The sequence below is a fragment of the Phyllosticta citriasiana genome, assembly GCF_038021145.1.
Source record: "Phyllosticta citriasiana strain CBS 120426 chromosome Unknown IWZ02scaffold_9, whole genome shotgun sequence".
Lineage (NCBI taxonomy): Eukaryota > Fungi > Ascomycota > Dothideomycetes > Botryosphaeriales > Phyllostictaceae > Phyllosticta > Phyllosticta citriasiana.
Window position 1 is genome coordinate 485,858 of NW_027117286.1, and position 24,268 is coordinate 510,125.

The window sequence follows — 24,268 nt, forward strand, 5'->3', positions numbered from 1 at the left end:
TGGTGGAGTTGGATAAGTGGCAGGCTGGCTGAGAGGGGTGGGTGGTGGGTGGTAGGTGGTAGGTCAGTGGCCGGTCACATACCTACCTATACCTATACCTACATAGGTCGATCGAGGGGGCGACGCAGTCAGGCCAAACGACGGCTTGCCATGACGAAACAAGGCTGCCGGCTTTTCCGCCGTCCCGCGCCCGCGACGGGCCAATGGCGCGTGGGCGGCCTGACGGGCTCTGCGAGGGTGAGGGGGGCTGTGTGAGCGAAAGGGAATGAAGCAGAGGGAACTCATGTCGGTTCGGTCGGATTAGGGATTAGGGGGAGAGGAGAGTCTCGACTTTGTGGTGTGCGAATCTGACTGCCGCCGCTGCTGCTGCTGCTGCTGCTGTTCCTTGGTGCTTTTTGTTTGGGCGCATCGCGTCTTGTCTTTGTTGGGACTCGGTACTTACATGGTAGGAAGACTCGACCCTCTGCATCAAGGTTCGGGACGGCTCAAACCAAGACGAACTGAAGTTCCTGAACGCATTCCGGCTCCAAGACATTATCTACTACTGGTCATGTTTTGTTTTTCCATGCGTGCAGTCCTGTCGTGTGGCGCGCCTGCACTGGTATGCTGATGTGTGATGACCTCGTTTTGCCGCTGGCCTGTTCGGAGTAGCTGTTCGAGTCTCAAGCTCTAGTCCAATCCCATTCCATGAGCCACACGGACAAGCATCAAGCATCGAGCTCCCGCTTCCGCGTCGGCGGCTGCAGGCTCCCGTTGGTCTGTGGAGTCTGTCCGTCTCTGTCTGTCAGTCGGTTCGGTCTTCTCAAGAAAAAGTAGGAACAAACCAGTCCAACTGTCGACTTAGGTATTGTTGTTGTCGCCGGGATCGACTGCTTGGCGCGCGTTACTTACCCAGTAAATCACTCCAGCTCCCGAAGCGGGATCGCTCTCGCCTACCGCCCTTCTCTCGTCCAACGACCACCACCCCAGCCAACCTGAACTCCACCAATCTGCACCGCACCGCACCGCACCCACCGCACTGCACCGCACCGCAACTCTTCCATCTCCATCCTCCTCCCCGTCCGTCCCCCTCCATCTCGCTTTCTTGTCTCAAGATTGCGGGGCGTGCTCCAGGCCACGATGCACAAGATATCAAACTTCACAGGCCAGGCCCGCCATGGATGGGAGAAGATGACGCCCTCGATGGGCTTCGGCATGTCACGATCACATAACGACCTGCCCAACCCGCCCGTCAAGCGACCCACCAACGCCGCCGCCGTCACGCCCACCATAACTCCGGGCACCTTTGTCAACCTCTCCTTCAACGTCCCCTTTGCCAGCAACCTCGCCGGCCCCGACGCCGACGATGTCATCTACGCAAGTCCTGGCGCCTTTGCCCGCTGGACCCGCCACGAAGACGTCCAAGATGCCTCGCCGCTCCCTCCCGCCCACACCCTGCCCGTCCACGTAGCAAACGTCGATAACCTGCGCTCGTTATGCCGACACCTCTCGGCCACCAGCTCCGGCGCCTTGGACGCTACTGTCGTCTGCTCCGAGCCCAAGCCGTTGCCTGGCTTACAACGCGCGACCACCCTCGTCACAAACGTCTGTCTGTCGGGAGAGTGTGAGCTGGTGCGCTCCATACGCTGCAAAATTCTCAATGAAACGCCCATTTCGCTGGTAGGTGACGATTCGGCCCGCGCAAGGTGGCTTCTTGCTGACAGGCTTTTTTTCTTCCTTCTCCCCAGCGATGTGCCACGGTGGATATAGATTACAGCCTCGTCTTTGAAAACGAAGGCGTCAAGTCCCAGGTCCTCAACCACCTCGACGAAATCGCAAAAGTCACAAAGGCCGACATTTTTCTGCTCCAACCAAAGTCCGTCGACATTGAGTCGGCCAGCATCAACGGCACCCTGCACGATGCCGAGCAGCGCCTCCGCTGCGCCATCTACGGCGACATGGAGAGCGCAGAACATGCAAAGACGCGAGTCTTGATCATGATCGACCAGATTGTACGTCTCGAGTGCCTGGCCAACCATGTGATGCCCAACACTAATTTTGTCAGCTCCACCGCCATGTCGACACGATGAAGCTTGAGCTCTCGATGCACACGCTCATCTGCGGCCGCGTCCGCAAGAACATCAAGTTGATAGAATCCGCCACCAACACTGCCATTTACTTCCCGCCGCCGTTTCCCAGGCTGTACGGCTACACGCCGCCTGGAGCCATCAGACGACCAGAGGACGAAATCATCATCACGGGCAAGAATCCCGACGACATTCTTGCGGCCAAGCGCAAGTTGCACGATCTGGTCCTGAGCACACGGGCCTTTGTCAAGGAGGTTGTCGTCACTCCCACAAAGATCGACAGCATCCTGCTCGAGCGCCTCGATAAGGTGCGGAAGATTATCGAGAACAACGGCTCCTATATTTTGCTGCCTCCACTAGGATATCAGCGCGGTCCGATTCGCGTCCAGGGAACTGATGTACTGAACGTTGAGCGCACCGTGCGGGAGCTCATGGCTTTGGTATGTTTCCCAATACGAAATGCTGTGCCATATCTTTGATACTGATGATCTACATTGCAGGCCGGCCAATTCTACAGCGCCTCGTGGTGCATCACGCACGCGGACCAGAATCAGAGGCCACCTACCCCTGATGACGTGCGGGCCATGCTGTCTGACATTTGCATCAACTCGGGTGCTGAGATTAGCTTCGAACGGCTCAACTTTCACATTAGCGGATCCGACGATGCCGTCAAGGCTGCGATGATGGTTATTAACAACATCCCCTTTGTTCGCAAGTCGCAGTACCAGATCAGCGTCAAGATTGAGCTGGCCAATGAACACAAGGAATTCGTCAGCGGCAAGAAGAATGGCAAGATCAACAAGATCATGAGCCAGAGCAACGTCCAGATTGTCTTTGACGGCTTCAACGAGTACAACTTTTACATTGTCGTACGCGGTGGACGCTACGACGACGTCAAGGGCGGTCTCGATCTTGTTGAGCAGGAGATGCCCGCTGCCATATCTTTCCACGTGCCGGACCAGTACCATAAGCGCATCATCGGCATTGGCGGTCAGCACATTCAGAGGATCATGAAGAAGTACTCGGTCTTTGTCAAGTTCTCCAATGCCATGGACCGCGGTGGCCTCGGCAAGGAAGAGGATGACATCAAGGTCGACAATGTCATTTGCCGTACGCCTGCTCGCAACGCCCAGAACCTCGACCTCGTCAAGCAAGAGATCATGGATATGGTTGAAAAGGTCGACGCCGAGTTTGTCTCGGAGCATGTCGTCATCAACCGTCTCTACCACCGTGAGCTCATTGCTCGCATGTCCGAGATTGAGGATCTCGAGAAGAGGTGGAACTGCAAGATTGTCTTTCCCAGCACTGAAGAAGCCAGTGACGTCGTGACTGTTTCCGGTCCCGAATACCAGGTGCCCCAGGCTGTTGATGAGTTCCTCGTAAGTTTGCCAAGATTGATTCTAGCGCACTTTGGCTGACAGGTTTCAGGCCATGGTCCCCGAGACGCACGAAATGAGCTTCTTCGCTGCCCCTGACCTGAAGGATTACCTTAGGTCGGACGATTTCCAAAAGGACGTGCTCGCCAAGATGAAGAATCAGTACAACATTGAGATTCACGTCAACGAGTCGCAGCCCGGCCCCGCCGACAACCCGGACCGCTCCGTTGAGACTGTCGTCATGAGCTACACTCGCAACTATGCGGGTGGTCTCAAGGACGCACTCGACGAATTCGTCGCTCGGCTTGCCGGACATGGCCTTGAAGTCACACAGATCATCAAGGGAGCCATTCCCCGGCCCAAGTCCGACTCGTTTGAGGACAGTCTGCCGTACTTTGCCTCCAAGGTCCTGCAGCCTGCCGAGCCGCGTGTCGATTCGACCGACTCGCCCACGCGCTCCGTGTTTGGTGACGACAGCAGCGAGCGTGTCGGATTCCTCGACCGCCTCCGCAAGCCTGGCAGCATGTCGTCATTCACCTCCTTCATCGACCGCAGGAAGAATGGCTCCAACTCTCCCGGCTCCCTGTTCACCCACGGCTCTCGCAACGCGTCCAAGGCCTCGCTGGTCTCCATAGAGTCGCAGAACAGCTACCGCAACCCCTGGAACGACAGTGGCATCAACCTTCCCGATGACGACCAGCATGCCAATGGCTGGACCGCGCAGCCAGCCACGGCCTTTCACCACTCCAACTCGTCCAAGCTTTCTTTTCACAGTACCAATGCTTCTGCCGCCCCTGGTGACATGACGCCGCGATATGACCCGCGCGCATCTGTCGACAGCGGGCGCCCTAGCACTTCTCATTCTGCTTCTGGATACCCGGCCCCGATTGGGCCTCCTCGTTGATACCTCGAAAAGTCGCGAAAGAGACGTTTTTTTATTCGACGAAAAAGCTTTCTCTCTTTCTCTTCGTCAGTGAAGATACCCCGCAAACGAACTTTTGCCCTTCCCCAAAAAAAAAAAAAAAAGAAAAAATTCTTAACATGATGGGAGACGACGAAACCAAACTTGAAATACCCCAACTCCTCCATTGACAATCGAAATATCTGGCTATGAAAGAAGAAGACAATATACCCCCACGGGCGAAGGCATGAGGGGAAAAAGCGAAATACCCTCTTGTGGCTTTTTTTCATCTCCTTGTGGCTGCCTTCGCCCCTTTCTTCGTGTGCTGTATCTACGCGGTGTTTTGTCTCGTTGTTGCGGCGCTTTAGTGCTGGTTTGATGGCAAGGGCGTTTTTTCCTTGATTTCCTTGCAGTGCTCTTTTCCCGTCTTGTTTCCTTGTTTCCTTATCGCAATCTATGTTTTTTCACTCTCTTTCCCTATCCCTCTCTCTCGTGTGCTCTCGAGATATGCCCTACATGTGAGTGTGGGATTGACGCTTTGGCTTCTCCACTCGTACCCTCTCTCCATTAACCCCCTTCCAAATGTTAACAAGGCGCGAAAAGAAATATACCAATTTGCTTTTTTGACGTTGACCGTGTCGTCGTCGGTTTGAATTTGAAAACTCTCGAGTCTGTGCTGCATTTCTTTCGTGTTTGGCTCCGTGCTCCTTCTCATCCCTCGTTACTGCCCTTGGTTGGCGCTTTTGCGCTTGCGTGTTGCTTTCTGCATGGCTGATGGTTGTGGACGGATGGGTAAGCTCGCAGGAAATGAGGAAGGGAGCCATTTGGAGAAGAACGGACGGGGACGGCGAGTACGGCGTGGTGGGATGAAAGTAGAGGTAGGTGGAAAGTCGATCGGTTTTGGTCTCTTTCTTCCCTTGTTCTTCAGCAATCAACCGGTCTTTGAGTACTGCAGTTTCGTCTTCTAGCGACACACACACACACACACACACACACAGCAAACACGGAATTTCGATAGAAAATATGAATGGGAAAGCCCCCCTTTTTATCTACACGAACGTCCGGCTAGCGAGGTGAGGTAGTTATCTAATGCCTGCCCGCGTGTTGGGTATCGTTGCCGTACGTACGGTGATTGCGATGTGCCGATCTTGCGGCAGCGACGGCGCGGACACATAAATGGCGGTTGGTTGGTCTCGGAGCAGCTGTTGCTGATATGGACACGAGGTCAGTACTAACACGATGACAGAGGCGGCATGGGACTGTGGCACAGTAGTTTGGCTGGCTGTGCAGGACGGGTGTGGATGTAAGGTGGGCATGAGATGTGTGCGTGCTGTGATTGGCTGCTGTCGCTGAGCCCCGGATGACGCAAGGACCGCTTGCCCGCCGTCATTGTAAGGTGGGGAGCTCTGGCTTGAAGAACTGCCCGATTGCTCGACAACGCTCTGCTTCTTGTGGTTCTGTTCACGCAGTCGCCGTTCATTCAATCTTGTTCAACAGGGTAAGTTGTGCCGAAGGAGGTGCAGTGAAGATACCTGATTGCTAACTTTGTCCTCTTCTCCAGAAACCCGTCTCCTTCTCGTCATCCACACTTTCTAGCCGGCAGCCTTTACATCAAACGCCGCATACCTCACCCTACGCGGCACACAACCTGAACTTAAACCCAGTCAACCGCCTTCGCCCCGGCCAACCAACCCATCACAACAATGGCGGCCAGCACAAGGGCAACAGTGGCACTGACGCGTCTCTCCGCGTCGACGCCGCGCGCCGCGGCACAGGCGCCGCGCAGCTTCGGCGCGTGGACAAAGGCGACGGCGATGAGCAGGAGGGCCATGCCCATTACAGCAGTGAGGATGGGCATGCGGCACAATCGCTCAGCTTCCAGCGGCGGCGCTGGCGATGCGCCACCGAAGCAGCCGGACAGTTTTGCAGAACGCGAGCGCGGGCAAGGCGAGGATGAGGGTGAAGAGGTGCCGAGCAAGATTTACAAGTTTGAAGACGTTCGTAGATCCCTTCCATCACCAATCAACGCAAAGCAACTAGGCTACCAGCAACTAACTTCCTCACCACTCCTCATACAGATCCAACAACTCGTCTCGGGCGCCCTGCCCTACGCACAGCGCCAATGGGACTACCTAAGCGACAGCAGCAAGCCCCTCCTAATCGACGTGCGCACGCCAGCCGAGTACAGCGCCGGCGCCATCCCGTCGGCCGTCAACGTGCCCGTCACGACCGAGCCCGAAGCCTTCTTCGCATCGCCCGACGACTGGGAGGACAAGTTTGGCTTCCCAAAGCCCGAATTCAAGCGGGAGGTCGTGTTTTATTGCAAGGCGGGCGTCAGGAGTCATGCTGCGGCGCAGCTGGCCAAGTATGCGGGGTATGAGAGTGTGGGCGAGTATCCGGGGAGTTGGTTGGACTGGGAGAGGCAGCAGAAGGGGCAGGCGAAGAAGGAGTAGAGGGACAGTAGGTAGGAGGGGATTGGGGACGGAGGTGGGCTGCTGGTGACGTAAGGCGTTGTGGTCGGTGTACCTAGAATCAAAAGGCAACTGAACATCATGTGTGGGCTTCTTGTACATCCGGTGTGTGCATCTCATCTTTGCGCTCTGGCTTGCTTGCTCCGCCACAGTCGCCCCTGAGGGAGTCTGTGTGCGGGAAATTCGAGGATCGCTGCTCGAGGTGTGAGAATGGGGGGTTCCGGAAAGCCGGAGAGCGAGCACGCACGCACGCACGCACACATGGACGGTGCGGTGTTTGCGGCGGAGACGGAGAGGTCAGAGTGGTTGTGTGGGAATAACAAGGCTTTCTTTTCACAGTCGTCTGGTCGTTGAATGTGTCCTTCCGATGAAGACGAGCAAACAGCATCTAGACCTTGCGACTTGACTCGGCGTCGTCAGCTTGAAGAAGCACACAGACGACGATCAGGCGTGATGCACGTTTCGAGAAGGGCGTGATGGTCGCGCCCCGCGTCAGTCTGCCCCACTAAGCTACATTTCACCGCCACCGCACGTCTGAGGGGCAGCTACCACTCAACTCGATTGTACCCATCTACCAATCCCTTGCCTCTTGTCTACGGTACTTACATTACACCTGCTCCAGCTCCCTTCTACCACGACCTTCTCTCTGTCTTTGCACTTTTGATCTTTTGCACTGATTCCTGTTCTCCGAGAAATCGACCACTCCGTCGCCGCCATGCCTACCTTCTTCGACACCATCAAGAAGTCGTTTGTCGACGTTCCCGTTGACGCCGCCAACGGCAATGCCATCAAGACCACCGACTTCCTCGAGGCCTCTGAGTCTCTGACCACGCTGTTCGGTACGACTTCCTGAACATCCACCGGACGACGCAGAATCCGAGGGATGCTCCTGAAGCTGGACAACAGTCACTAACTTGATTGCTTCTGCAGATGTCCTGGGCTCCGCTGCCTTCAAGCCCGTCAAGTCGGACATGAACGGCAACATCAAGGTACGATGACGATGCAGACGTCACTTGCCCACCCACCCATCCACGCTGCGAGCAAGAGGGGCAACCGTGGCATGTTGTGCAACCACGGATGGCGGCTAACCAGCAGACAGAAAATTCGCGATCGCCAGACTGAGAAGCCTGCCGAGAGCGAGAACCTGCAGGACCTCGTCCGCAATGAGATCAAGGAGAAGAAGCACGTTGCGGCCGAGGGTCTGCTGTGGCTGACGCGGTAAGCCAGCCGGCCCGCCCCTTTTCCCTAGCAATCCCTCAACACCACACCGCACGACAACATTGCTAACAGTCAACGACGCATAGCGGCCTCGACTTCACGGCGCAGGCCATCCGCACCAATGTCAGCAACCCGTCGCAGGAGCTGGCCGACTCGTTCCGCGCCGCGTACGGCAACACGCTCAAGCCGCACCACTCGTTCGTCGTCAAGCCCATCTTCAGCGCCGCCATGAGCGCGACGCCGTACCGCAAGGACTTTTACGCCAAGCTCGGCGATGACCAGGCTCAGGTCGCCCAGCAGCTCGAGGCGTGGCTTGCGGCTCTTGAGCGCATCGTTGCCATCATCAAGCAGTTCCAGGAGACAAAGGAGGCTAAGTGGTAGATGGGAAGGGTGATGTGAGAGGAGTGGCACATGATATCCAGAAATAAAATATGAATATGAATAGATGGATTGAATCTCCGGTTGCGAGGTTTGAATTGCATGGCATGAGTGCTTCTTGAAGCTATGCATATGCTAGTCGATGCTCTGTTCTAGATTTCAATCCTATGGGTTTCTCCAAACGGGTGCATCTCCACCAGGCCCTTCTTCCGACTTTCTTTGGGGTTGAGGAGCAGCGGTACCTGATCGTCGGTGCACTGTATTTGATTGGCTAGCGTGTGCCATCGGCGAACGGGCCGACCCCTGTCCTCTGGATGAGCTTGAGCTGTCCGTCGCGACTCGTCTCAGAGCTCTCCATCATCACCAACTTCTCTCTCTACACCACCAGTGCACCTACCGACCTCGTGCTCGCAACTTCACGCCCTATATTTTCCCTATACCCCCCCTAACAGAGCTCGCCCATTGAAATCAACACCCCGCTACCGCCCAACAAGGAAACACCCCGCAACCGACAACGCGTCGCCTCTCCGCGTGCCGCGATGCCGCCCAAGAAACGCGCCAAACCCTCCACATCCACATCTACCGCAAATGCAAGCACAGCGACACCGAGCAAACCGTCGACCAAAGATGCCGCCGCGACTACTACCTCAGCACACGCCGCCAACACAACCAACACCGCACAAGCGTCTGCCGCTGCCCTCGACGTACTCAACGACCCCTGGACCGACGACCAAGAAGCCTCACTCTTCAAGAACATGATTCGCTACAAGCCGACCGGCATCCACAAGCACATGCACATGATTCAGATAGCGAGCTCCATGTGTCGCGAGGGCTTCAGCTACCAGGCGAATTCGAGCGCGGCGACGGCGGGCGCAGGAAACCAAGGCCAGTCCAGTCACAGCACCCACAGCCACACGCGGATCCCTGGCATGTGGAAGAAGCTGAGGGAGCTGTACGACCTGGACGCGCTGGACGAGCGCGAGAACGCGCACGCGCTGGCGCAGTGGCCCGACGTGGTAGAGCGGGCCGGGCTTGAGGGCAGTGACGGCGACGCGAGTGGCAGCGGAAGAGGCAGCAGCGCTAACAGCGCCGCAGGGGATGCACCACCAGCAGGGGACGATGCCGAAGGCCACGCCGGCCGGGAACCAGGAGGCGGCGACGTGGCCGGCGCAGACGCAGACGGCGGCCCGTGGTTCCACCTGCCCGCCGACGACTTTGCGCAGTTGATGTGGGATCGCCGCATCGCGACGACGGCGGCTGAGGAGGAGAGCAGCAGCGCCGCTGCAGCGGCAGCGGTGGCGGCGGCGGCGGCGGCGGCGGCTGCGGAGCCCGAGACTGAGGCCAAGGGCCGCAGGAGGAAAACTAGACATGCGGCCGCAAGGCCTAGTGAGAGTCCGCCCCTTTTTCCGGACCTGCTGCCCAAGGTCGGCGATCCGCCGCCCGTGTCAATTGACGCGGACGATCCAGATGAATCTCGCAGTGCCGCTCGCGACACGGCGGCGGCGGCGGTGGCGGCGGCATCGCCTGCGGCCAGTGGTGGTAGGGCTACGCGCGCAAGAGGTGGTCGCGGTGCTGCGCGCGGTGGCAGGAGCAGCAGGGCTTCAGCGCGTGTCAAGGCACAATCGCCAGAGGATGAATCAGAGCAGGAGGAAGAGTCAGAAGGTGATGAGGAGAGCAGCAGTAGTAGCAGTAGTGGCAGTGAAGAGGAGGAAGAAGATGAGCCGGCCGAAACGAAGAGCGGTGGCAGGGGGGCTGGAAGAGGTGGTCGCAAGGGCACTGCTCCGTATCGGGGGAAGACCATGGGGAGGCGCAAGAGGTGATATGTGCGTTGCTTCTGCATTTCGGGCGATCTGGTGAGGTTGATGAAGGACTGGAGCAGAGCAGAAAAGAGCAGAGCAGAGCGGCATTTGCACGGCAGGCTGTATTTGCTATCACATCGAGGCGAGGTGCACTCTGTCTACACGCATTATACCCAGCAAACGGACGTTTTTGATTCATCTCTCTGTCCGGAATTGTTCATTAAATAGGGGGTGGGGTTTCAAGGGGGCCGACAGGGGGAAGTGGTATCGCACGGCAGTCGAGCAACCAATCCAACTCCACATCAACATTGACCATTAACCACTCCACGGCAATTCGTCGCACAAAATTGGCCCCATCCAAGCGTGTATGAATAAAGCTCGATGGTGGCATCCGATGCGGTCAAAGAAAACAGCCCCCACGTCCTGTGACATGACGTCAACGACGGCGGGACCGCACCAACCGCACTCCACCCATCCGCCCACCAACAACGAGAACGAGCGACTCTTTTCAGCCGTGCAGCTGACAACATGAATCGATTGGACCCCATTACGCACCTCCAATGATGCCGCTTTGCCGTCGTCGCTTCCTTCGAATAGTAATGCCCAGAGCCGCGCTGCGCGTCGAGCGCCCGGATTGAGTCTCGGACCTCTGCTCCCTTGAGGCTTTCATCTGATCGTCTTCGTCTGCTCGCTCGACTTGTGTACATACATTCATGCGGACGTCCGGCTGGCCGACTATTTACACATTTTTTGTCCGCCTTCCTTGGCCTCAAGCGAGATGATATGCGCCGTGCCGCGCTGCGCTTTTTGGCCCCTTTGATTGTCACACGACGACAACGACGACGACGCTGTTTTCATTATTGGATTCCTCTGCCGACTGCGTCACCGACCTCGTCGCCGCAATGAACGACGTGCTCCCGTCGTACGAGGCCGCCAACGCCTGGGACGTGTGGCCCATTGTCGCGACGTACATTTCGTCGCGGGACCTGTGTGCGGCGGCGCTCGTGTGTCGCGAGTGGGCGCGGATTTTCACGCGGCAGCTGTGGGGGAACCCGGCGTCGCATTTTGGGGTTGAGAATGATGTTGTTTACGGTGAGTGCATTATCTCTCAGTCGCACTCTTTTCTGTCTGTGGGATGGGGATGGTTGCGGTTGGTAAGGCGAGGCTGACTGACGGGATGATATCAAGTGGCCCTCACGCGCTTCAAACGCACGCTGGCATGGGCGCGCCTCTGCACGCGTGAGACGACGCACACGCTGCACCTGCCGCCGGCGCACGCCGAAATCTACGACGGCCCGCACTCGGACTGGCTGCGCAACGTGCTGGAGCGGCTGCCGCGCCTGCAGTCGCTGGTTGTGGCCGGCCTGCCCTTCTTCGACCACGGCGCCCTCATGACGCTGCGCCGGCCCAGCGCCATGCGCCAGACGTCGCTGTCCGATAGCCTGGCGCGCTTTGTACCGCAGTGCGATGTTCCGCTGTTTGCGCTGCGCTACCTTGATGCGTCGAACGCGCCGAACACCACGTATAGTGGTCTGGCTGAGGCGCTGTTGCATTTTCCGGCGCTCATGTATTTGGATTTGTCGAGGACAAAGCCAGCCAAGGATGCGAACGTCTTGTCTGTGCTGAAGAGTTGCTATTGCTTGCGCATTCTCAAGTTGCGTGGGCTTGCACTGACTGATGTGGAGATGGAGGCGCTCGCCTCAGCGGCGGGACTGAGACTCAAGAGCTTGGATGTCAGGGATAACCAGCTAACTGATGCGAGCGCGAGGCTGCTTCTTGACCACTGCTTTAACACCAAGAGAAGGATTCCATTGCAGACGGGGACGGAGTCGCTCGACATTGCAACGCCCGTCCGTTCACCGTCATCGGCGTCAGACGTGCCTCCTAGACTTGACCCGCGCTTGATTGAGCAGTACGACAAGAATGACTTGGACGAGCAGTTGAGGCTGGTGCTGATGGAAGAGTTCCACGGCAATGCCTACATCAACGAGACGTACGACGGCGGCATCACGCACCTGTACATGTCCAACAACAGCCTGACGGTCGAAGGCGTATCAGGGCTCCTTCGATCCAGACGGCTCAACGTCCTCGACGTCGGCACTGTGGCCAGGGGCCTGACCGAGGTCCCGAGACCCAAGTCGCTGCTTGCCCCTGAAGACAACCGCCATACGGGATTCACCATGCCCGGTGTTGAGAAACTTACGCCCGTCATCCACAAGTACGCCGCTGACAAGCTGACCTATCTCCGCATCAACCACGCCGTCATCACCGAGGAGACGTCGGCCGCAGACATGATTCCAGGACGCGTAGAGCTGCCAGGTGACTTGAACATCTCGGGCCCGGCGGACGCTCAGGAGCTTGATGGTAGTCTCAATGAGATTCACATGATGTCGAGTGAGGAGACGGCGATTCATGAGATGCCAGGACACGAGTTTCCAACCCATCTGCCGTATCGAGGCGCCCCTTTGATCGAACTCCCCGGCGATCTACCCTCGATATCAACATCCTTCAGCAGTCCCCAAGTCACCATCGAGCCCCCCTCAGCGCGGACACCTTCAACCCAAAAAGCCAATCCCTTCGACGACAACAACAGCGCCACCGAACTACCGCTCCTTAGCCGTTCGCAAACCCCCGACCCCTTCACCACCGCCCCCGAGCCCCTCTCCACCCTCACACCCTCGCCCAGCGCAACACTCGCCTCACGCCTCCGCGACCGCCTCTCGCAGCGCCAATCCGACCAGTGCCACCTGCACCCCTCCATGCTACCGCGCGCAACCGAGCTCGTCCTCACCGACATCCCGGCGACAACGCCTCCCGCCTCTGCCACCACCATCTCATCCCGACTGACCCAATTCGTCGCCGATTGCGCCGCCGAAGCGTCAATCGCGCGCCTGCGCGCCCGTCGCGCCTACGACCTCCCGCCCGGCCGCGACCGCGCCGTCGCCGAGCGCGAGTACGCGCGCGCGCTGTTTGCGCTGCGGCGCGTTGTGTTGGAAGTTGTTCCGGCTGCGCCGTCCTCCCCATCCTCCTCCTACCCCTCTTCAGACAACGGAGACGTCGACGCAAAGAAAGCGGCAAGGAGCAGAAGGAGGAAAAAGCCTTCTCCCTGGCGCGTCTACCCGACCACCAAAAGCAGCACCGAGGACGCCGACTCGGAAGCTTTTTGGGCGGCGGCTGAGGGCGACTTTTCGTTTTTCGATGACGCCGCCGATCCGGATGAGTGCGGTGTTCCGGCGCTGGAACCGGGGCGTGGGCCCCCGCTACCAGTGGGGATGGGTGAGAAGATAGCTCTGGTTGCGGGAGGTGAGGGAGGTGGGGATGAGATGCAGAGCCAGAGGCGAGGGGAGAGAGGTGGAGAGGAGCAGCAGCAGCACGTCGACGTCGTCAAAGCCGTCGCCGCGTTTCGTGCTGAGCGGCGGAGGGCGTATGCGGATGCTGTGGAGGCGGCGGCCCAGATGCAGGATGGTGATCAGCAACAGCAGCAGCAGCAGCCCGTATCAGTCGAGGGACACTGGGAGGGCGAGATCCGGGTTGTTCGGCTGCCGCTGCTGCGTGGAGGTGATGTTGATGCGGGGGCGGGTGAGGTGGATTGCTATGGGAATTATTTTGAGAGGGGGTTTAATTATAGGTAGAACTGCGGCATGGAGAAGTAGGAGGAGGAGGAGGAGGAAATTTTAAGATGATGAAGGATGGTGGGATTGGGGAGTGATGGTGGTGGGTGTGATGGCACGGGTGACGAGCTGTCACGGTAGATGAACGCAAGACACAAAGACACAAAGATAAACAGACAAGAAAGACAGGAGAAACAGTGCTTTTCTTTGAATTGGAGATCCACCCCGTCACTGACAGACTGTGAACTATCTGTCCATGCCGTCAGAGAGTGAAACACGAGAGGCTTAAGTACTTGCTTCTAGCGGCTGCCAGAGGCCGAGTTCGGAGGGATAGAGGGAGTCACACATCTTATCACGCGGTTTTGCAGACGACACGCGTGGGGAAGCCCCAGGGCCCGATCTCGTGCCCTCATTGTCAGGGGGCCATGCAGGCTGGTGAAGTCAGAGGGCCAGGGGGTGAGTTACCTACTCACATGTTAAACCCAGCACCTCATTCATGTGCAGTGCACCCACGCGGAAGCTGTTTAAATAAACCGGCGCGGCGCGGTGTGGTGCGGTGCGACTAGCTAGCAAGAAACCTTTAGTGCGCTCCCTGTGGAGGTTTGTGAAGAACGCGCGAGAAGAAGAAGAAGAAGAGCGAGAGCAGTAATTGCACTGTTTTCTCTCGCTCTTCTCTCTCTGCCCAGGAGGTGAGGATCAGTTGGTTGGTAAGGAGTGGATACCCGCACGTCATTTCCTCCGCTGAGACTTCAAGAGGGATGCCGTGTTCGGCATTTTGATGAAATGAAGTTTTGAGCTGTTGGAAGCATTTGGGGGATGTCTTCATTATGGTATGACATTGATCCTTAGACAAGTCAGGTTTAAGACGGGGTATAAAAGGTGCAGAGGGAGACGGTGGGAAGGTCAATGACGGCGGCGTCGACTACAATGAGTGATTGACAGATGCGTCTCCTCTCACTTGACAGGGCTATTTCTCCTTCCTCTGCAAATTATTTGGACTGTTTGGCGGTGTTTCTTGCAGCTTGCCTTCGACGGAAAGTTTTCAGGGGCACCGTGCGGAGATCGAGTGCGACTTCGCCGCAGAAAAGTGCTGGAGTGCGTCGTCAATGAACGATGGAGGCGCTAAACTACTGATTTCTCAGGGGCTGGATAACGGTCACAGCCACGAAGACAAGTTTAGCGTTCAAATGGAAACCAAAGAAAGCATTGTGGGAGTGATCGCATCCTGTTTCTCTCCAGGCAAGTAGGCAGGCAAGTAGACGAGCAATCAACTTGCACACTCGGCAAAGTGGATTGTGGAGGAAGGGAGTTCATTGAGAACAAAGCGAGAGAGGTGGTTTTATACGTGGGCACGCTACGCTACGCACGCACCGTCTCTGCCTCCTCGTGACTGGATCATTCCCATGCCAGAAGGCACGCATCGTGAGCTGGCCGACACCGAGCGAATAGCGACACTTATCTCTTCTTCTTCAAATATGAGCACGCTCAGAAAATGGGGCTCAGGAGCTGGCCGCAAAGTTACAGATCAAGATATCCATTCATCAGTAGCTGTCATTATCAACAGCCTACTTACTTTGTCAAAAAGCAAAAGCCGGTCATTCCCCACCATGAGTAACAATAGGCAGCCCCGATCCGGCTACACCAGGTCACCACCGAGAAAGCAGGCCAGTCAGCTAGCCGCCGGTGTTCCCAAGCCGTTCAAGGCCTCAATGTAAGAATGCAAGTCGCAAAAGTCAGAAACACCGCAACCAACCAAAATCCCGTCATGATCGTGACCAATGAAAATGTCAAGCAACAGTCTCTCCGCCGCCATGACGGCTCAACCACAATTGAAAATGCTCCCAAAAACCGCTTCCCGCACACCGCCGAAGCAAGACTGTGTGGATTACCGCCCCGCAGTGAACATGAAAGGGAGAAGGAAATAAGGAAACAAAAGGAACCCGCTTCCTTTACACTGTAGAAGCAAGACTGTGGATTACCGCCGCTCAGTAAACATGGAATGGAAGAAAGAACAAGGAGACAAAGAAATAACCAGATAGGGTCGACAATGAGCGAGTCTGCTCTTGTCTATGTGATAAGTTTTGTTGCCCTGAATGTGGAGCTGATGTGAAAGGAAAGATAATATGGTTGGCGTGCCCTGGGATGGAAATTATCGGAATAATTAAATGTTGAAAAAATTGGAGTGTTTGCTGATTATGTGGTGGTGGTTGAGGACCGATAGGGCTGTCGTGAAAAACAAAAGAACCATGGTCGTATGAGATATGGTGACCTTGGTCGTCAGAAAGGTTGTAGTCATGAAAGGCAAAAGGAGGCCAATCTCTGACAATGTGCCAATCGTGCAGACATTCGACAATTTGACATCCATGACTGTGTTCGTTTTGGACCACCGCACTTAGATTGACTTGAACTTCAACGCCGCCTGCTCCGGAGAGAGGTGGAATCCACCCATCTCCTCAAACTTCGCCGCCGTGTAAACCCACACGTCGCGCTTGACCTGCTCGTATGCCTCGACAAACAGCCTCTCCTGGTGCCGTGACATGGTGGGGAGCGAGACATTCGGCGCAGGCGTGAGGCGCGGCTGACGCGGGATGTGAAGGTAGTCACGGTAATTGAAGTTGCGCTGGCCCTCGAGCGCCGCGATGCGGGGCGAAATGCGCTGGAAGCGGCCGTAGACGGCGTTGTTGGTGAAGGTCGGCTCGAGGCCCTTTCTGACGCGCTGCTTGTTGAGCACTTCAGCGATCTCATCGAATTGCATGCGGTCGTTGCAACGCATGCGCTTGATGGCGATGTTCTCTGGATCGCGCTCTGGGTTGAGCTTGCGAGAGAATTCCTTGGTCTGTTTGCCTGCCAGGCGCTGCTTCAGCTCTCGCGCAGAGAGATCTCTCTTGGGCCTGTTCATGTTGATGTAGGCGTCAGAGTCTGAGTCAGTGTAATTACTGGGGGAAGATTCGATTTTGATTGCGTTGTTGGGCTGAGGTGGGACGAAGAGGGTGTCTGAGTCCTCGTCGTCTGAAGCACAAGACTTCACCTGGGTAGGCTGGTAAGAGTCTCGACGCAGGTGACGGCGTTCAGCTTCCTGAGCATTGACCGCACGGTGCAGTTGACTAAACTGATGCACCCCACCGACTGAGTCCGATCTTGAGCTGTGTTGGTCGTCTGGGCTGCGATAGCGCTTTGTGCCCGCAACGCTAGGCTGTTGCGTGTTGTTGCGTGTTATGGGCGTTGCAGGGCGCAAAACACCTTGAATTGGGTGTTGGATCTCAGCGGTGGAGTCTTCCAATGGACTGGAACTTCTACCGGGAAGCAGACCTTGAGCAGCCATCTTGTTGAGATTGGGCGTCGAGGTTTGGTTATCGAAGATATCCACTCGATCCCAGAAAGAAGGGCTCCCTGGTGTCTTCATTTGTAGTTGAGCCGTCGGGGAGGAAACGGGCGTTGAGCTTTCGTGATTGAAGTCGCGCCCTTGATCTTCGGCAGATGGGCTCGCCTGTGTCTCCTCTTGGAGTTGAGCCGTCTCGGAGGGGACGGGCTTCGACACTCCGTGGTTGAAGTCGCGCACTTGATCCTCTGAAGGTGAGGTCGCCTGTGCATTCTCTTGGAGTCGATCCATGTTGGAGAGGACGGGCGTCGATGTTTGGTGATTGCAGCCGCGCACTTGATCCTGAGCAGGAGGGCTCGCCTCTTTCTCTTTTTGTAGCTGAGTCATCACGGAGAGGGCCGGTGTCGACATTTGGTGATTGATTTCACACACCTGACCGTCGAGAGGAGCGCTCGGCTGCGTGTCATTTTGTAGCATCGACATTTCGTGATCGAAGCCACACACTTGACCGTTGAAAGGAGGCTTCACCTGCGTGTCATTTTGCAGTTGAGCTGTCGTCGACATCTGGTGACTGAAGTCATACACCTGACCGTGAAGAGAAGGCTCCGCCTGCGTGTCGTTTTGCAACTGAGCCAGCGTCGACATTTGGTGATTGAAGTCACATACACGATCAAGCTGATCAGGAAAGGATGTGGAAATTGCAGTCGTTCCGGCCTTAAGGTAAGGCAATGAAGCCTGAGGAAAGCTGTGGTATAAGGAGGCTGACTTGCCAGGGTAGGTAGGATACTCGCTGTTTATCTGTTAATAAGGGCGAGCATGGCTATTAATGATAGAACTTACTTGGATTTGGTTCCCGGCCGCACGTCGACCAGAAACTGCTGGTTTGGATTGCTGTTTGAAGGCAAATCAAGAGGAAAAGTCGAATTGGGAAATATAGGAGCGAAAAAATGCAAGTCGTATGACCATGACATTAACGGGTCAAGCAAGTTGAGTTTGGATTGTCAAAGAGTTTTCTGTGGAGACGTGATTGCTTAAAGGTTAGTAACTGACAGAAACAGTGTCAGCTGGTTGTGGAGGAGAGGGAGAGAGAAGGGAATGAGAAGAGGGGGGAAGTAGCGAGGGAGAGCATAGAGAGAGGAGAGAGACTGGCAGGGGAGTACACTTTGGTGTGGAGGAGAGAGGCTAGTAGGGGATGCACTTCTTTTTATTCAACCTTAAGTAAGCCAAGATCACGCCGTCTATGCCGATAAGTAGTGAGTCACTAGGTCATTTTTTTGCCCATGTGCTGTGTGTGATGGCCGTAGCGCTGGCAGGGACATGTGCTTACATAGAACGGCATATACTTAACATCTTGTAATTGAAGCGTGGGGACCAAGCATGTGAAGTTGTCGAGAATTTATCTCCGCAGAGATGAGTGCTTGGAGATTAGACAGTAGGGGTAGACGATGCTAGTTGGTTGAAGAGAAGGAGAAAGCGCGGTAGGGGGCTGTAATTGAATGTTTTTTAATCTTGAGCAATCAAACCAGTCCACCTACGCCGACAAGAAATCAGTAACCAAGTCCAGCCTTTTTGGCTACCCCGTTCCCGGATTTTTCAACAACCACTGACCAGCTGCTTTGTCGCAATTGCGTGCACGCCTCCTTGCCAAATCGGGTTAATTGTATGCAACTCTTGGTGTTGATTCTCTATCTACTCTCCGTCTTACTAGCGACATACAGCGTGGAAACGCGCGCTTAGTGTTCAGCTTGGCTGCCAGTCAAAGAGTCAGTCATGGAAAGCGGGTAGTTGTGTGTATGGAGGGTCAGGTTGAGTCGTGAAGTGCGCAACGGCGAAGTTTGCGCGCGATTGCGAGACGAGATTTGCGGCGCCGGCGAGGTTTGAGAGCGCCAGCAAGGTGATCGCGTCTGAAGATGATGACTTACCAAATCAGGCTACAACTTCAAACGGCTTAAGTAGCCGGCGGAGCAGTCGACGGAGCAGCCGACTGAGAGGCTGCAGCAGGGGGTGTCAAAAGTTGAAATAGGGTGTTAGAAATCAAACGGCCGCCAGGAAGTCAGGAGCATGCGCTTACGCAGAACGGCGTGTGTTCAACGGCTAATGCTTGAAGCGCGAGTTAAATGGTAGCATTCTTGTTGAGGAATTTTACGCAGTGACGCGATTACTTGGAGATCGAACGGTAACAGAAGACGACGTCAGTTGTTGATTGTGGGGGATAAAGAGAGGGCCATTGAGATTCTGACTCCCTTTAACTGAATATGTTAGTCGCGCACCTTGTCGCGCTGGATCGCTGTCTTTGACGTCTGCGATGATGCTTGTGGCGACGCCCGCTTGCGACGTTCAAAGTCGCAGTCATCGCACCCGATTAGCGTAAGAATTCTCTCTCAATTTTTGAAGCTACAACAACTGCCTAAACGGGCAGTCTGTGAGCCATCCATGGTGTTTTATCTACTCCACCATTACTCCCTTACCCCTCTATTTTCCCATATCCGGGTTGGTAGCAGCGATTGAGATATTGTCGATTAACTCACTTACGCGAAGGGCTGGGCACGCAGTACCCGTAGTAGACGCCGCGTGTTCAGTGTTGCTAAAGGAGCTGCTAGAGGAGCTAATATTAGCTATGGTCGCGAAGCGCGACGTTGTAAGACAGGAGTGATAGATGGGATGAGAGTTGAAGGCACGACGGCGACGGCGGCGTGATAGCGAAAGTGGTGTGGAGTTGAAGGTGAGTGAATAAATAACTATGCCGTGTTAGAAGTCGTGTGGGTCCAGTTTCTGAAATTAAAAAATGGGGGAGTGGGAGTTAGGGGGAGGGGTCAGCAACGATAAAAAGGGGGGTTTTAGTTTCTAAAAAAGGGTTTAGCATCTTAAAAGCAGGGTTTAGCATCTAAAATAGGGGGGGCTTAGTGACCTAGTAGCCTCCTATTTGACCTCAGGTAAACTAAGACCACTCCACCTATGCCGACAAGTAATCATTCACTAAGTGAATTATTTACCTATGTCCTCTGTGTGGTGACCGTAGAGAAGTTAGGGGCATCTACTTGCGCAGCACAGTTTATGCTTGAAGTGTGTGCCATAGCAAGGCTGACATATGTGCGTCCGTCATGTGGTGTGATAAAACGATACGCGTCAATCACTTTAACTTGTGAAGAAGATGCCTTTAGCAATCACGTCGCCCGTCGATCAAATGATTGCATTCCGGCTCGGTTGTCTTCTTGCGAGGACGCTTCCTGCCAGAAAAGTGCGCATTGACGGCTGTGACTTGCTGAACTTGAGTCTTTGAGTTACGTTGCGTCCCCAGAAGCGCATGGCGCGGGTGAAAATAGCTATGTGGCGAGTACCCGGCGATGGAGTATTCGAAATTGCCAGGCGTTACCAGTGTCTGAGCTTGTTCCGAAGCTGATGTATGAGGCTTTCGAGTGAGATAGGGAAAATAACGACTGCAGCTCTTGACTGAAGAAATACGAGAGCCATCAGTTTTTGTTGCTCTCCATCAGAAGCAAAGCTTAGTCTTGATGAACAAACGACGGACAACGACATTCCGCTTCAATTACACAATGCGTCAATGAAACATATAACAAACGACGTGTAGCTTTATAAGGAGAAAGTGAATACATTTGATCATTAGTTGGACGGTTCGAAGCAAAGTATGCCTCTAACTTCCGCTGCAAGCAAATGTGCTCCGCCTCATGCAAGCTCCGTGGAAAGCTTTATCGCCTTTCCAGCCTCATCCAGTCGTCATACTGCCTCAGACATCAATTCCAGGCCAGTGAGTCGGTAGCTTAGTCCGGAGTAGTTTCCAACGGAGCACCATGGAAAATATGCCACCAACACCAGAATTACCCAATCCTTCTCGTGACGTCCCTTTTCTTCTCATGACACAACAATCTTAGCCATCCAATTAAGTCCCCCTAAGTCCAAGTCCCACAAGCAGTGTCAATCAACGGAGGGACATATAGGTAGCGGCAGCTGCAGCCCGAGTGGCCTGTTCCCGACGTTCGCGGCTGGCCGCAGCAGCCTCGGTGGGCGTTTGGGGTGCCTTTTCCTGGTCCGCTGCGTCATTTTCTGATTTTTTCTTGGAGAACACTTTCTTCAGGACGCTGGCACTTGATGACTTGGTTGAGGAGCTTTGTGTAGACTCGGTGTCGCAGAGAGTCTTTTCGTCGGAGCTTTTCCTGGTAGACATGGTGGTAGTGATGGAGGTGATGAATCCGGATAGTCGAGGCTCGGATATCTTGGTGGAGTACTTCGCTTCAGAAGCGTGGTTGCGGAGGGATGAATGTGGAATCGATTGAGAATGTATGTGCTCCGAAAATCGGTTCAGTTGAAGGGTAGAAATTTTGGAGGAAATTTTGGAGAGCTCGTAGATGAGTCTGTTGTGCTTGCTGGAGTTCGGGTTCGGGTTCGGATTTTCCGAGAGCACAGTTGGAGCGGGGAGCTTGTCTATTTATGTGTAAAATTGGGCAAAGAGTCATGCCTGCGAGATTGAAGCACTGTTACTACATGTCCTAGACCAGTCAACATTCCGCGGAAATCTACAAAGCTGCAGGCCGACTTTTTGCTTCGCCGACGCGTCACTGCGGAGTGGACGGGCCAGAAATGTAAGGCGTCAAGTGAAGAAGTCTGTGCGCCAACGGTCGCTGTATTCAACCCCAGTACATGGTGATTTGTAAGTCCAGATGGTGGTGGGCAATGACATGCGCTGTATGACTTGAGCTGACGGTGTAGGATTGACGCTCGCGGCTGCGGGCCGTTTTGGGACACCGGAGGACTTGACGTGGGAATAAGATGGTGCACGTGCGTTGGTAGGGCAAGGGTCTGGATGGTTCAATCACCGGGTTTCTGCTTGAGATTAGAAGCCGAGTCAGGCGCCGACCATGTTGTATGGCGGCAGCCTAGGAAATCAGGATTCATCAACAGTTCAAGTTGGAAGAACCTGCTACTCACTCGTAAGTTTGCTGCCTGGTTGTCTCTCACAGGGCGTGAACATGAATAGGGCGTGCATGTGCATCCTCCGTGCGAGACAGCAACTCGATCGATTTAGAGTCTGACAGGCTTTATTCGAGGCGATTGTGGCTTTGGGGGCTGCAAACCCACACCCTCTCTCGGCTCTACTGGATCTGAATCAACTTTGACTCCTTGTTATTGTGGAATGCTGAACACTACCTCTCTGACTCACGCTACGGTTGGACATGGAAACGACGCTGGGCTCTTGTATCCATTCCTACCAACCGATCTGACCCCAAAAATAACGCGGTCTTTGCTCAATGCAACAGTCGCCGTATTTACATTGCCAACGTCAACCACGCGGGCCCAGAGCGGTGCGTTGGTAGGCCTCTAGAGAATCTCGTAGCCTTGCAGCTCTGCATCGTTACTCGAGAGCCATGAGAACGTAGAGTTGTTGCCTAAGATGCTGGTTTTATTGGTAAGATTCCGCACGGTGCCAGGAGCTTGCGCAAGGGACCAGAGCGCTACCATGTTGACCTTGGCCACTCGCCTCCCAAACTCATAGTCAAGGAATTCTGGCAGATCCCCGAATTGCTGTCCATTTTCGATTGGGTTGTCTTGGTGTTGATGCGCAAGAATTTCATTTGGCTCCGTAAAGCGAACAGCAGAATAGCCTTGCTCCAAGAAGGGGCGGTAGTCACCACCTCGCGGAAATCGGTCCAGGCGGTAGATGATGGATGGCTACTTTCATGTCTGTCGCATCGTTTGCGCCGACTTCGGCGATGAAGCGCGCGAGCTGACGCGCGGGAGAGTCGTTCCCGCCCCCAGCTGTTAAGCGCTGCGCTCTCTGGGTCTCGTCCTCGGCCAGGGGAAGACCCTGCGCAAATACTCGGATACTGTTCGGATCGCGCAAATCGGCCTCTCCGGTCAGACTTCCAATGATGTTATTGGTACACATGCCTTGGACGTTGACACTGGCATTCCTGAGGGTTTGCGCGAGATATCCGGCTCCGTACAATCCTTGTTCTTCACCTGCAACAGCGACATAGAGTATCGTGGCCCGAGGTCACTTGGTCGCCATTATACGAGCAAGTTCCATTACGACTGCCAATGAGTACACGTCCAGACCCGGGGCCAAGGGAAGACTTACACACAACTCCAGATGCATCATCTTTGGCACTGGGTGCATCGTCAGTGTAGTTGTCAATGTCCGTCACTCGGCTGTCATAGTGGCCCGAGACAACATAGACGCGTGATGGATCAAAAGAGCCTTCTAGTCTCGCAATGACGTTGCTGGTTTGCGTTGGAAAAGGAAATCGTTCGTCAACTTCTTGAAGATAACCATCGACAGACAAATTCATCCGTCCCTATGAAGTCTCGGCATTTTTCCGCATTTCCGACTCTATCCAATCCCGCGCCGCTCCAATGCTGCGATTGGGATCAGTCTGGCTGGAACATGTGTGACGGGTCCCATAGGAAACGAGCTTCAAATGGTTTCTTCGATGTTTTCCGTGCGAATCTGAGAAATCAAGTCGCGTAACTCGTCTTCAGGAGCTTATGGGACAAGATCAGTGCTAACGTCTGATGGTGGCCATGCTGCATATGCGCAGGATCCTTAGTTGAAAACATCGACGGCCACTGCCGGAGGAAGGCCTTGTGGTACAGAGATTCGTTGGCCTCCTGCATGCCCCAGTAATTCAAGTATGCCAAAGAAATGTAACATTGCCAAGTTTCAACAAGTGCCGTCAGGTCTCTAGGTGCAAAGCTGAAGGCGTCTGTTGGGTTATAAAGTACGAGACAAGAAGCGCAACATCAGTTAAGCAATATCTGCCCCTCATGCCGCGTGTTGATGCACTGGGCGACTACGGCATTCGACAGCGGGCTGGGGGAGACCCTGGGTGATGTAGGGTAGGGACGGCAGATGAGCGGTGATCAAGGCGCCACCTTTTCTTGGTCGATTTCTTGGTCGACTTGGTGGACGAAAGAGGAAGTTCGACCTGCGTGGTCCTCCACTGGGCATGACGGCGTCCAATCTTCAGCATTGCTGCTGACATGATGATTTCGGCATGATCAATTGTGTTCGTAGATTTCCCAACTTTTCGGTGGTTCCCGCCGACAGAGAAGTTCTGTGTCTCAGACACTTCTCAACTTCGAATTCAATACTAGCGGCTTTTGATGGTGTGTT

At 55.1% G+C, this 24,268-nt stretch overlaps 7 protein-coding genes across 7 annotated transcripts; 5 read left to right on the forward strand and 2 right to left on the reverse strand.

Annotated features, from left to right (window-relative positions):
- Nucleotides 1-827: 827 nt before the first annotated feature.
- Nucleotides 828-4,601, forward strand: IWZ02DRAFT_310533 (uncharacterized protein). Its single transcript, XM_066764055.1, has 5 exons — nucleotides 828-1,659; nucleotides 1,728-1,991; nucleotides 2,045-2,506; nucleotides 2,567-3,445; nucleotides 3,495-4,601. Exons 1-5 carry the CDS (start codon nucleotides 1,120-1,122, stop codon nucleotides 4,344-4,346), a joined length of 2,997 nt encoding a protein of 998 aa, XP_066621132.1. The 5' UTR covers nucleotides 828-1,119; the 3' UTR covers nucleotides 4,347-4,601.
- A 1,148-nt stretch (nucleotides 4,602-5,749) lies between these two features.
- IWZ02DRAFT_455795 (Rhodanese-like domain-containing protein) lies at nucleotides 5,750-6,989 on the forward strand. The gene is made up of 3 exons (XM_066767812.1): nucleotides 5,750-5,841; nucleotides 5,905-6,340; nucleotides 6,422-6,989. Exons 2-3 carry the CDS (start codon nucleotides 6,047-6,049, stop codon nucleotides 6,794-6,796), a joined length of 669 nt encoding a protein of 222 aa, XP_066621133.1. The 5' UTR covers nucleotides 5,750-5,841; nucleotides 5,905-6,046; the 3' UTR covers nucleotides 6,797-6,989.
- A 540-nt stretch (nucleotides 6,990-7,529) lies between these two features.
- On the forward strand, nucleotides 7,530-8,413 carry IWZ02DRAFT_380730 (glycolipid transfer protein-like protein HET-C2; the record flags this gene model as incomplete). The annotated part of the gene is made up of 4 exons (XM_066765124.1): nucleotides 7,530-7,653; nucleotides 7,745-7,803; nucleotides 7,914-8,032; nucleotides 8,119-8,413. The coding sequence occupies 4 exons, from the start codon at nucleotides 7,530-7,532 to the stop codon at nucleotides 8,411-8,413; spliced, it is 597 nt and encodes a 198-aa protein (XP_066621134.1).
- A 354-nt stretch (nucleotides 8,414-8,767) lies between these two features.
- Nucleotides 8,768-10,381, forward strand: IWZ02DRAFT_522134 (chromatin modification-related protein EAF7-domain-containing protein). Its single transcript, XM_066770820.1, has one exon. The coding sequence runs from the start codon at nucleotides 8,950-8,952 to the stop codon at nucleotides 10,228-10,230; it is 1,281 nt and encodes a 426-aa protein (XP_066621135.1). The 5' UTR covers nucleotides 8,768-8,949; the 3' UTR covers nucleotides 10,231-10,381.
- A 633-nt stretch (nucleotides 10,382-11,014) lies between these two features.
- On the forward strand, nucleotides 11,015-13,897 carry IWZ02DRAFT_310635 (leucine rich repeat protein). Its single transcript, XM_066764056.1, has 2 exons — nucleotides 11,015-11,301; nucleotides 11,398-13,897. The coding sequence occupies exons 1-2, from the start codon at nucleotides 11,112-11,114 to the stop codon at nucleotides 13,839-13,841; spliced, it is 2,634 nt and encodes an 877-aa protein (XP_066621136.1). The 5' UTR covers nucleotides 11,015-11,111; the 3' UTR covers nucleotides 13,842-13,897.
- A 2,099-nt stretch (nucleotides 13,898-15,996) lies between these two features.
- IWZ02DRAFT_522138 (uncharacterized protein) lies at nucleotides 15,997-18,297 on the reverse strand. Its single transcript, XM_066770821.1, has 2 exons — nucleotides 17,980-18,297; nucleotides 15,997-17,929 (listed from the first exon to the last, which is right to left on the reverse strand). The coding sequence occupies exons 1-2, from the start codon at nucleotides 18,108-18,110 to the stop codon at nucleotides 16,213-16,215; spliced, it is 1,848 nt and encodes a 615-aa protein (XP_066621137.1). The 5' UTR covers nucleotides 18,111-18,297; the 3' UTR covers nucleotides 15,997-16,212.
- A 4,014-nt stretch (nucleotides 18,298-22,311) lies between these two features.
- On the reverse strand, nucleotides 22,312-24,229 carry IWZ02DRAFT_522146 (peptidase M28; the record flags this gene model as incomplete). Its single annotated transcript, XM_066770822.1, has 6 exons — nucleotides 23,663-24,229; nucleotides 23,485-23,580; nucleotides 23,204-23,376; nucleotides 22,859-23,115; nucleotides 22,529-22,824; nucleotides 22,312-22,471 (listed from the first exon to the last, which is right to left on the reverse strand). Exons 1-6 carry the CDS (start codon nucleotides 23,767-23,769, stop codon nucleotides 22,312-22,314), a joined length of 1,089 nt encoding a protein of 362 aa, XP_066621138.1. The 5' UTR covers nucleotides 23,770-24,229.
- Nucleotides 24,230-24,268: the final 39 nt, after the last annotated feature.